At 41.5% G+C, this 10725-nt stretch overlaps 1 protein-coding gene across 1 annotated transcript; it reads left to right on the forward strand.

Moving 5' to 3' along the window:
• The first annotated feature begins 1395 nt into the window (after positions 1 to 1395).
• grpel1 (GrpE-like 1, mitochondrial) lies at positions 1396 to 5725 on the forward strand. The gene is made up of 4 exons (XM_030722636.1): positions 1396 to 1533; positions 2713 to 2860; positions 3280 to 3361; positions 4570 to 5725. The coding sequence occupies exons 1-4, from the start codon at positions 1466 to 1468 to the stop codon at positions 4914 to 4916; spliced, it is 645 nt and encodes a 214-aa protein (XP_030578496.1). The 5' UTR covers positions 1396 to 1465; the 3' UTR covers positions 4917 to 5725.
• The last annotated feature ends 5000 nt before the right edge of the window (positions 5726 to 10725 follow it).

Here is a 10725-nt window from a genome sequence, read left to right on the forward strand (position 1 = left end):
CAGGCCACAAATGTGCATGTGTCTGCACAAACGGTTAGAAACCAACTCCATGAGGATGGTATGAGGGCCCGATGTCAACAGATGGGGGTTGTGCTCACAGCCCAACACCATGCAGGACGCTTAGCATTTGCCAGAGAACACCGGGATTGGCAAATTCGCCACTGGTGCCCTGTGCTCTTCACAGATGAAAGCAGGTTTACACTGAGCACATGTGACAGACATGACAGAGTCTGGAGACGCTGTGGAGAGCGATCTGCTGCCTGTAACATTCTTCAGCATGACTGGTTTGGCAGTGGGTCAGTAATGGTGTGGGGTGGCATTTCTTTAGAGGGCCGCACAGTCCTCCATGTGCTCGCTAGAGGTAGCATGACTGCCATTAGGTACCGAGATAAGATCCTCAGACCCCTTGTGAGACCATATGCTGGTGCGGTTGGCCCTGGGTTCCTCCTAATGCAAGACAATGCTAGACCTCATGTAGCTGGAGTGTGTCAGCAGTTCCTGCAAGATGAAGGCATTGAAGCTATGGACTGGCCCGCCCGTTCCCCAGACCTGAATCCGATTTAGCACATCTGGGACATCATGTCTCGCTCCAACCACCAACGTCACGTTGCACCACAGACTGTCCAGGAGTTGGTGGATACTTTAGTCCAGGTCTGGGAGGAGATCCCTCAGGAGACCATCCGCCACCTCATCAGGAGTATGCATGGGCTTTGTAGGGAGGTCATACAGGCACGTGGAGGCCACACACAATACTGAGCCTCATTTTGACTTGTTTTAAGGACATTACATCAAAGTTGGATCAGCCTGTAGTGTGTTTTTCCACTTTAATTTTGTGTGTGACTCCAAATCCAGGCCTCCATTGGTTAATAACTTTGATTTCCATTGTGTGATTTTGTTGTCAGCACATTCAACTTTGTACAGAACAAAGTATTCAATGAGAATATTTCATTCATTCAGATCTAGGATGTTATTTGAGTGGCAAGAATTTAAAACTACTTTCACCCCTGACTAAGACATAAGTGGATGCTAATTTCTGTATCATTGGGCCTAAACTGTTATGTATTTTATTGTTTTTGTTTTGTTCTCTTATTATTTCTGTTCTGAGAATCTAATACCAAAGTTCAACTGAGTTTTACACACTATACGCTAAATAAAAAAATAACACTAAATGTTTGCTACATATAGTTAAGGTTCAGTAACTAAGCGATGAGTAAGCTCCTCTTTGATAAGGGTTTTAAAAACTGTCCTTGCTCGCATGTGTAGTTTCACCTTTAACTTAACTTAAACTCAACCGAACTGTATTATGCCGTCAAAGGCTTTAATGAATCTGATTGGTCAAATGGCAGACAGGGTCTTTTTGCTCGTTATTGATTGGTGCAAATCTCACCCTGCCGATAGCAGGATTGTACGTCCCATCAGCGTGTGTTACAAGGAGATTTTACCTTTACAGCAGATTATTTAGAAAATGGCGAGCTGGTGTGTAAGAGCAGTAAGACAGAGCTATTCGTTTGTAGCTTCACCTGCTCTAACAAGGTAAAGAGTGTTTATTGTTGACTTGTGTCCTCTGACATGGGCGTTTTATAGTAACGCTAGGTTTGCATTGGTCAGGTGGTTTCATTTCATGGTAGTAACCGGCTAACACCGTTAGCTTTTGCAGCCTTAAATAGTCCTTAAATAGTCCAGCCTTAATAGTTAACGTTTTACATTTTTGATTTAAAAACATATGCGTTTGGTGACATAGTGGTTAAAACGTAATCACCGTGTTAGTGTGTGACAACGTTAGCATGTAATGCCTAGAAACTGGAGGATGATGACATATCCTGAATGTAGTACACGCTAAACTAAAGACTCAGGTGTCTGTTACACACGTTGTATTGGCCTTGGAATTTAAAAAAATTGCGTGCGCGCGTGTCACTGTCGTTATTTAATTAATTTTTAAAATACTACTACAAAATACTAAAACAACATATACTTTCATGTTGTGGCTCGACGCACATGCAGAGAATTCTCTTTCACTTCGTTATTCAGCATTTGATACCTTCCTTACACAAACCGCGCACTGTTGTTTAACTGCAACTTTGTTGCATTAAATCATTCATATGTGAACCGAGATTGGTGTCACGTCTCCGAGCATTCCTGTTGGCTAGAGAAAGAAGCGGACATCTGGCGAGACACGCTGTTATTAACACTTGAAACGAGTCTACCAAAATTAGAATTACTATTTGGCTGTTAGGATATATATATATATATATATAATATGTATGTGTGTGTGATACGCCATTGATTGGCATGAAGGATGGCGGCAGCAAATCCAAGTCGCCTGCCAGTTTGGTTTTAATATTTATTAATACTCCTGGACACTATTTAACTTGTAAAGTACTTTCAGGTGGGTCACCCCCCCTTAAAAGAATGCCCATGTTGTTAATTTGGGTTGAGATGTGGACACAATGTGAATGTGCTATTTTAAATGATACCCTTGTATGCTATAAGGAAACATTTGTATTACATCTCTTTTATTCAGGTGTCTGTCACCAAACTGCTTACAGTAACACAAGTTGGGACTGACTCAAAGTGATTTGGCCATGTCTATTTAAGTCTCAATGGTGCATATATGGTCTTGTTAAAATTGGTCACTAAAGTGTAACCCAGTTTAAATTTGTGCAGTAAGCATGTAGACATGTTTGAGTTATTTTTTACGTCCTTACTACCCAGAGCATCTCCACGATTGTTCTGCATGGCCACCCAGCAGAAGAATGGCCATGGGACAGAAGAGGAGGTTGAGAAGCCAGAACCAAGTCCAGCAGAAAAGGCCCTGATGGAGGAGAAGAGCCAGCTGGACGAGCAGCTCAAAGACATGACAGTAAGTCGGAACGGGCTGCAGACCGGCCTCCAGCTCACTGTGGTCATTCAGCTACACTTTTACCTGATGTTAGTAAATGTTTTCTTTACTTTGCTGGATTTACACTTACAGCTGCTACTGTTCTGAAGACTGCTGCAAATAAATTTATATTACATCATTTAAAAAGTAAAAATTACAAAGTCTTGGTTTCTCCTTCTCAAATGTGCTGATGTGCTTTTCCCTCTCCAATTAGTTAGACAAGCGATACATGCATGTGATTATAGGCTTCCCCACTTTTTAGCTCAATTGAGTGAGTTTTATAGTATTAGTGATAGAACAATATTGCCTTTTTAAAGGTGCTTTACAAATGTGAGTGATTAAAGCTTTCACAGAATTTTGATAGAGTTAACCATTCCTTACTGTTTCTGCAATATTTCCAGGAAAAGTACAAGAGGGCGTTAGCAGACACGGAGAATCTCAGGACGAGGAGTCAGAAGATGATAGAGGATGCAAAATTATATGGTAAAGATTTCTTTCCATTTAAGCTCTCACAGTTTTCACCTAATGGGGCATTATGCTCGCTCTGCTCACCCTGACGAATGGCGCAAAATGACAGAAGTGACGTCAGAGCTGCTGGCACAAGCCACTGCTTTGGTGACATTTGTCAGTCATGCGCCTTTCAATTTTTTTTTTCTTTTTTTGTGTGTGGGTGTAACCTCGTGTGTTGTGCTGTTGCCATTGCAGCCAGGTTGAAGACACGAGCGCACTAGTTGAATGATATCAGCACAGAAGCTCAGAGATCACCGATTATACAAAGTGATATGGCAACAGTTTGCATGTGGTTTCATTGATTTAAGGCTGACTTGCCACTTCCAATATAGCGGACTAGCCAACATATAGCAGTGACACGGTCCATGTCATGCTGTTTCTGTAAACTGCTCAGGTATCAACAGTGAATGTGTCGGTTTTCCCTCCATCTCTTTTTATTACCTGATCACTGATAGTGCCCGCAGATGAGGACTAGCATATGTCTGTGAAGACGAGGCTTCTGCTTTACTTTGAGAGCATGGGAAATCTCCAACACGGGCTTAAAATGCTGTGCAAATCTGTCAAGATCATATTTTTTCCTCTGAGATTCGAGTCGTGTATTCACATAAGCTGCTTGTATCGGTGAAGCATGTTATCTTTCAAAACCAATCACATACATATAGAATATCGATGATGCGTTAAAGACATTTCCAGTTCCCACGGTCCCTGAATGCAACAGCTGGGACTACGTTGTTCAGCCGCTGTGTTGAGCTGTCAGTCATGATTCCACACCCCCGTTATCTGAGGCTCCGCCCCCTCCACGCCAAAACAGGGCCAAAAGTTTGAACTCGGAAAAAAAAATCTGAAAGTGCAAAAAAAAAAAAACTTGAATCTGAAGTGAAGCTTTGAAATATATATTTTTTTTAGTTTCACATCTTTTTTTTTCAGTTGCAAAACTTTTTTTCATTTTCAAACTTTTTTTTTTTTCTGTTGCAAAACTTTTTTCCTGTTTAAATTTTTTTTGGGGGTTCAAAATAATTTTTCAGTCTCAAAATTTTTTTTTGAACAAACTTTATGGCCCCAATTTAGCTCCATAAAAGAGAGTTGATGGTGCATAGAAGTTGTTGAAAACCTGGAAGGACAGTTGTGATAGAACATGAAGGTGCAGGCTGAATAATGATCCAACATCTTGCCCTCACCAGGGATCCAGAGTTTCTGCAAGGACCTGCTGGAGGTTGCAGACATCTTGGAGAAGGCCACAGAGAGCGTCCCCAAGGAGGAGGTGACAAGTCAGAACCCTCACCTGAAGAACCTGTATGATGGTTTGGTGATGACAGAGGTCCAGATCCAGAAGGTGTTCACCAAGCACGGCCTCATCAAGCTCAACCCAGACGGCCAGAAATTTGATCCCTATGAACACGAGGCCCTCTTCCACGCCCCTGTTGAGGGTAAAGAGCCTGGCACTGTTGCCATAGTAACCAAAGTGGGCTACAAGCTTCATGGTCGTACCCTCAGGCCAGCGTTGGTGGGTGTAGCTAAAGCTCCCTAGAATTGACACTGTAAGTGTGTAATCGAGTGGGTTTAGTATTTCTTTCCTGGCTGATGGTTGACCTGAGGCTCAGCAGACTGATCAAGGCACCCAACCACCTGCTTCCCACACATCTGTCCTCACATCACACACACACACACACACACACACACACACACACACACACACACACACACACACACACTAAGGTGCCTCAATGAGAAGGGGAACCCAGCTGACCTTTGTATCTGGACAATATACAACAGTTTTTAACATCTGTAAGATCTCTGGAACAGGATTTTTTTTTTTTGGTCAATTTTCAGTTTTTCATTAGTCAAGTGAGTCATTTCCTTCATCAGCAGCTCACAGGCAGAGAGCTTTTATGTCTCTTCTCAGAACCATAAATCTGACAGAGAAAAATATAATCAGGTGAGATCATGAACCCCTCCTTGCAAGTCTTTTTGGGCATATATGAAGTATAAAATACATTTGTAATGCTGTTATCATTCCAGACTTCAGTGCTAATATTAATAACAGTTATAATAATAATTGAGTTCGTTCTGTGAATAAGTGAGAGAATAGTGTTGGAGGAAATAATAGGTTGACATTTTGCTCTGTGCTGATGGTGGCTTCCCAAAGCCATGATGTTAAAATAATCGTGGTCTTGTGGATGTGATCAGGTCTGGTGTTCTGGTTTCAGCCAGTGTAACATCGCTGTCTCAGTTTGGCTAAGTTGTGGTGAACAGACCTTTATCTGTGGAGTTGATGAATTCTGAAAGTGGACCTTTGTCCAAATTGTCATTGCATCAGAATAAACTGGACAATTTTGAAATCCCTGTTGTGGTAGTGTTTGGCTTTTATACACATCTTTAATGGAGTGCATTAAATGAAAGGTGCAGGCAGCTCATACAGCCAATTCAGAGTCCAAACTCAGGGCAGCGTTTTGTGTTTTCAAGGATATAATTATCTCTAATGTCCATTCTGACTAATGTGTTATTCATTTATAATTCCAGACCTTCAGTTTTCTTTATTATCACATGAAGTCTGTAACTTCACGTGTTCCATAAACTATTAAAAAGATGGACATGGATTCCAGGTCTGAAAAGTGAAGCCATAGGTGAAGTGCCTCAAAGCCTTATTGTTTTCAGTGGCCAGCAGGGGGAGCTGTTCTAATTCCACAAAGAACTATGTTACAGAATCAGAATCAGAATCAGAAGGTTTTTATTGCCATATGGGTGAACAGGTTCACAGCATTAGGAAATTGCTGCGGTACTTCGTGCTTACAGAAAAAAACAAATAAGTATAAAAACTATAAGACAATATACAAGTATACAAATTGCAAATATACAGAGATATTAGAGCTATAACTATAGCACAATATTACAAAATTACAAAATATACAGTGCAGAGACTAATTAAAAGATAGAAGAATGTAGACTATATTCCACTAATATGTACATCAGTGCAGTCAGACAGGTGCATAGACATAGGGTCATCAGCGTTTGTGGAGGGTGGTGGTAACAGTCTTAGGGTAATTGTTCATGAGTCCAACAGCAGAGGGGAAGAAACTGTTCTTATGGCGGGAGGTTCTGGTCCGTATGGACCGTAGCCTCCCGCCTGAGGGGAGAGGGTCAAAAAGTCTGTGCCCAGGGTGAGAGTGGTCGGCTGTGATCCGACCTGCACGCCCCAGTGTCCTAGAGGTGTACAGGTCCTGGAGAGATGGGAGGTTACAGCCAATCACCTTCTCAGCAGAGTGCACAACGCGCTGTAGTCTCTGTTTGTCCCTAGTGGTGGCTCCAGCGTACAGTGTGACCTCAGTAAACACTTTGCCAATGAGTTTACGGTCTCAGCCACTAATTTCACAGAGACAAAGCAGGCTGAGCTTTACTGTTTACTGACAAGTTTACCATGTAGTGTTCCTCAGCTCCTCAGTCTGATCCACACTTTTATTCATCACATCCATTTACAAAACACCAGGATGATGATGATGCCCAAAAGCCTCAGCTAGAGACATTAAAGAGGGTGTCTACACAAGAAGCAACTAGCAGCAACCACAGTTATTCAGTAACTTGGAGAAACGACAAGGGAAATAACTGCTGGCAACACAAAGTGGGCAGATCCTAAATTAAACTCTTTTTCAACTTTGGGGTGAGCGTTAATATGATATGGTGATAAATATTAGGCAACCTTGAATGTCCACTGGTGCTAAACTGACACAAAGCAGTGTGGTGTGCAACAAGGGAATTGCTTCCTATGTGGATGTCCCTTACATAGAGACTTCACTATCCAGTGACAGTGGCTACATCCAAATTTTATAACATACAGTCTTATAAATTCCCCCAAACTTTCAAAACAAAAGCATGATTTTCCTTAAATGGCAGTATGACAAAAGATAGTACCATTGCTGATAAAATAAGAATATTGAGCTATTCTGGGTTGCAGCAGCCACTACGTCAAAAAGAGATAATCCCAGTAAGAGTAGAAATTCTAAATGAGAAGGTCCTTATATACCATCAGTGTATTCAAAGCTTGACTTATCTTTGTGCCATAGCTGCCTTTGCTGTCCCATTAAAACACATCAGTGAGCACTAAATGTGCAGCAGGTGAAAACAGTGCTGGGCAAAAACATGATTTCCTGCTGTCTCAAATAATGGGAAATATGCTTTTTTTTTTTTTCAATTAAAAAAAAATCACTGCTCAAAAAGCAGAGGGGGTTGTTAATCAGCTTCAGCTGCTTTGGTGTTAATGAAATGAACAACAGGCGCATGAGACAACCCCTAAAACAGGAATGGTTTTACAGGTGGGGGCCACTGATATTTTTTCTGTGTTCCTCCTGGTGAACGACAATGCCTGGCCTAATGTGGTAAGAATACGCAGGCTGTTCCTGGAGGATGAAGGAACTGATGCTGAGCGACCCTCAAGCTCACCTGACCTAAATCCAGTAGAACACCTCTCGGATGTAACAGTCGTGACCAAAAGTTTTGGGAATTCAATTCAATTTTATTTATATAGCGCCAAATCACAACAAACTGTCGCCTCAAGGCGCTTTGTATTGTGGGTAAAGACCCTAAAATAATACAGAGAAAACCCAACAGTCAAAACGACCCCCTATGAGCAGCACTTGGTGACAGTGGGAAAGGAAAAACTCCCTTTTAACAGGAAGAAACCTCCAGCAGAACCAGGCTCAGGGAGGGGCAGTCATCTGCCGCGACCGGTTGGGCTGAGGGGAGAGAAAAAAAAAGACATGCTGTGGAAGAGAGCCAGAGATTAATAAAAATTAATGATTAAATGCAGAGTAAATAAGGTGAAAAGAAACAGTGCATTATGGGAACCCCCCCAGCAGCCTAGGCCTATAGCAGCATAAGTAAGGGGTGGTTCAGGGTCACCTGATCCAGCCCTAACTATAAGTTTGATCAAAGAGGAAAGTTTTACACCTAATCTTAAAAATAGAGAGGGTGTCTGTCTCCCGAAACCAAACTGGGAGCTGGTTCCACAGAAGAGGGGCCTGAAAGCTGAAGGCTCTGCCTCCCATTCTACTCTTAAGTATCCTAGGAACCACAAGTAAGCCAGCAGTCTGAGAGCGAAGTGCTCTGTTGGGGTGATATGGGACTATACGGTCTTTGAGATAAGGTGGGGCCTGATTATTCAAGACCTTGTAGGTGAGGAGAAGGATTTTAAATTCTATTCTAGATTTAACAGGGAGCCAATGAAGAGAACCCAACATGGGAGAAATATGACAGAAGTATGCGTTTTCACAAAGTTTGCTGCTTCAGTGTTTTTAGATCTTTTTGTCAAATGTTTCTATGGTTTACTGAACTATAATGACAAGCATTTCATAATTTTCAAAGGCTTTTATTGACAATGACATTATGTTTATGCAAAGAGTCAATATTTGCAGTGATGATCCTTTCTTTTCAAGACCTCTGCAGTTCACTCTGGCATGCTGTCAATCAACTTCTGGGCCAAATCATGACTGATAGAAACTCGTTCATGCATAATCAATGCTTGGAGTTTGTTGGAATTTGTGGATTTTGGTGTTTCAAGCCGCCTCTTAAGACCACAAGCTCTACATGGGATTAAATTCTGGGGAGTGTCCTGGCCATGCACCCAAATTTTTAATGTTTTATTCCTTGAGCCACTTAGTTATCACTTTTGCCTTATGGCACAATGCTCCATCATGCATGGAAATGGCATTGTTCTTCACAACACTGTTCTTGGTTGTTTGGGAGAAGTTGCTCTTGGAAGATGATTTGGTATCATTCTTTATTAATGACTTTGTTCTTGGGCAAAATCATGAGTAAGACCACTCCCTTGGATTACAAGCAACCCCATACATGAATGGTCTCAGCATGCTTTACTGTTGGCATGACACAGCACTGATGGCAGCAGTCACTTTTTCTTCTCTGGACAATCATTTTTCCAGATGCCCCAAACAATTGGAAAGGGGCTTCATCAGAGAAAATGTCTGCCCCAGTTCTCAGCAGTCCAATCGCTGTACTTTTTTGCAGAATATCAGTCTGTCCTTGATGTTTTTCCTGGAGAGAAGTCACTTCTTTGCTTTCTTGCTCATCACCAGTCCATCCTCCAAAAGCCTTCACCTTACTGTGTGTGCAGATGCATTCACACCTGCCATTGCAGAGCAAGCTCTGCACCAGTGGTGCCCCAATCAGCTGCTGAATTACCTTTAGGTGACAGTCCTGGCACTTGCTGGACTTTCTTGGGCACGCTGAAGTCTTCTTAACAACTGAACCTCTCTCTTTGAAGTTCTTGATGATCTGATGGATTGTTGATTTAGGTGTAATCTTACTAGCAGAAATACCCATGCCTGTGAAGCTCTTTTTATGCAAAGTAATGATGCACACGTTTCCTTGCAGGTAATTATGGTAAAAAGAGGAAGAACAATGATTTCAAGAACCATTTGAACTCAGTCAGCACGACAGAGTGATCTCTAACGAGAGTATCACTGAAATGATGTCAGCAGGTACTTTTGTTGACATTCATGTGATCATTCTTTCTAATATTCTGGAGTGTAGGCAAATTGCCATCATAAAAACGAAGCAGCATACTTTGTGAAAAGCAGTACTTGTGTCATTGTCAAAACTTTTGGCCTTCTGATGCTGGCAGGCTGCAGCTCAGTGCTTGAATTCAGTGATGTCCTGGTCCAGATGTGGGAGGAGATCTCCCAGGATCATTATGAGCATGCCCCGACATCAGACATGCATTCAAGCACATGGAGGCCATAAAAACTACCGAAGTACCATTTTGAGTTGCCGCAATTAAATTTCAGAAAATGGGCTAGTCTGCCGCATCATTTTTTTCACTTTGATTTTGGAGGTGTCTTTGAATTCAGCCCTCTGTAGGTTGATAATTTTCATTTTCATCAAATGATGTGGCATCCTTTTGCTCCTAACACATGACCCAGTCCATATCAGTTTAGATATCCAGCATTTTTCCCACTGAGATCTTATGTGTTCATTTAATTTTTTTTTAGCAGTGTATAAAAATATCACTTTTTTAACTACAAAACGTAATATCAGCTAAATCTGTAAAATAAATGCTGTCCGATAAATAAATACGTTTTAAACATGGGTTTTTCTGCACACGTAGCGATACCAGCATGGAAATGTTAGTCAATCTTGCATTAAAAAGAATGTAATTTAAGTACAAAAGTATGAGAACCAATTACCAAAAGGTATTCATTATACACAATAACCTCATTTAGAACAGAGTACATGTAAATTGCACTATTGGTTTGTTAAGTGTGTTTAAAATATAAAGTAGCGCTCATATTAGTTACTTACTGTACATTATTGCTCCAAGCGACACAGAG

This window comes from Archocentrus centrarchus (genome assembly GCF_007364275.1).
Source record: "Archocentrus centrarchus isolate MPI-CPG fArcCen1 chromosome 18 unlocalized genomic scaffold, fArcCen1 scaffold_23_ctg1, whole genome shotgun sequence".
In the NCBI taxonomy this organism is placed as follows: domain Eukaryota; kingdom Metazoa; phylum Chordata; class Actinopteri; order Cichliformes; family Cichlidae; genus Archocentrus; species Archocentrus centrarchus.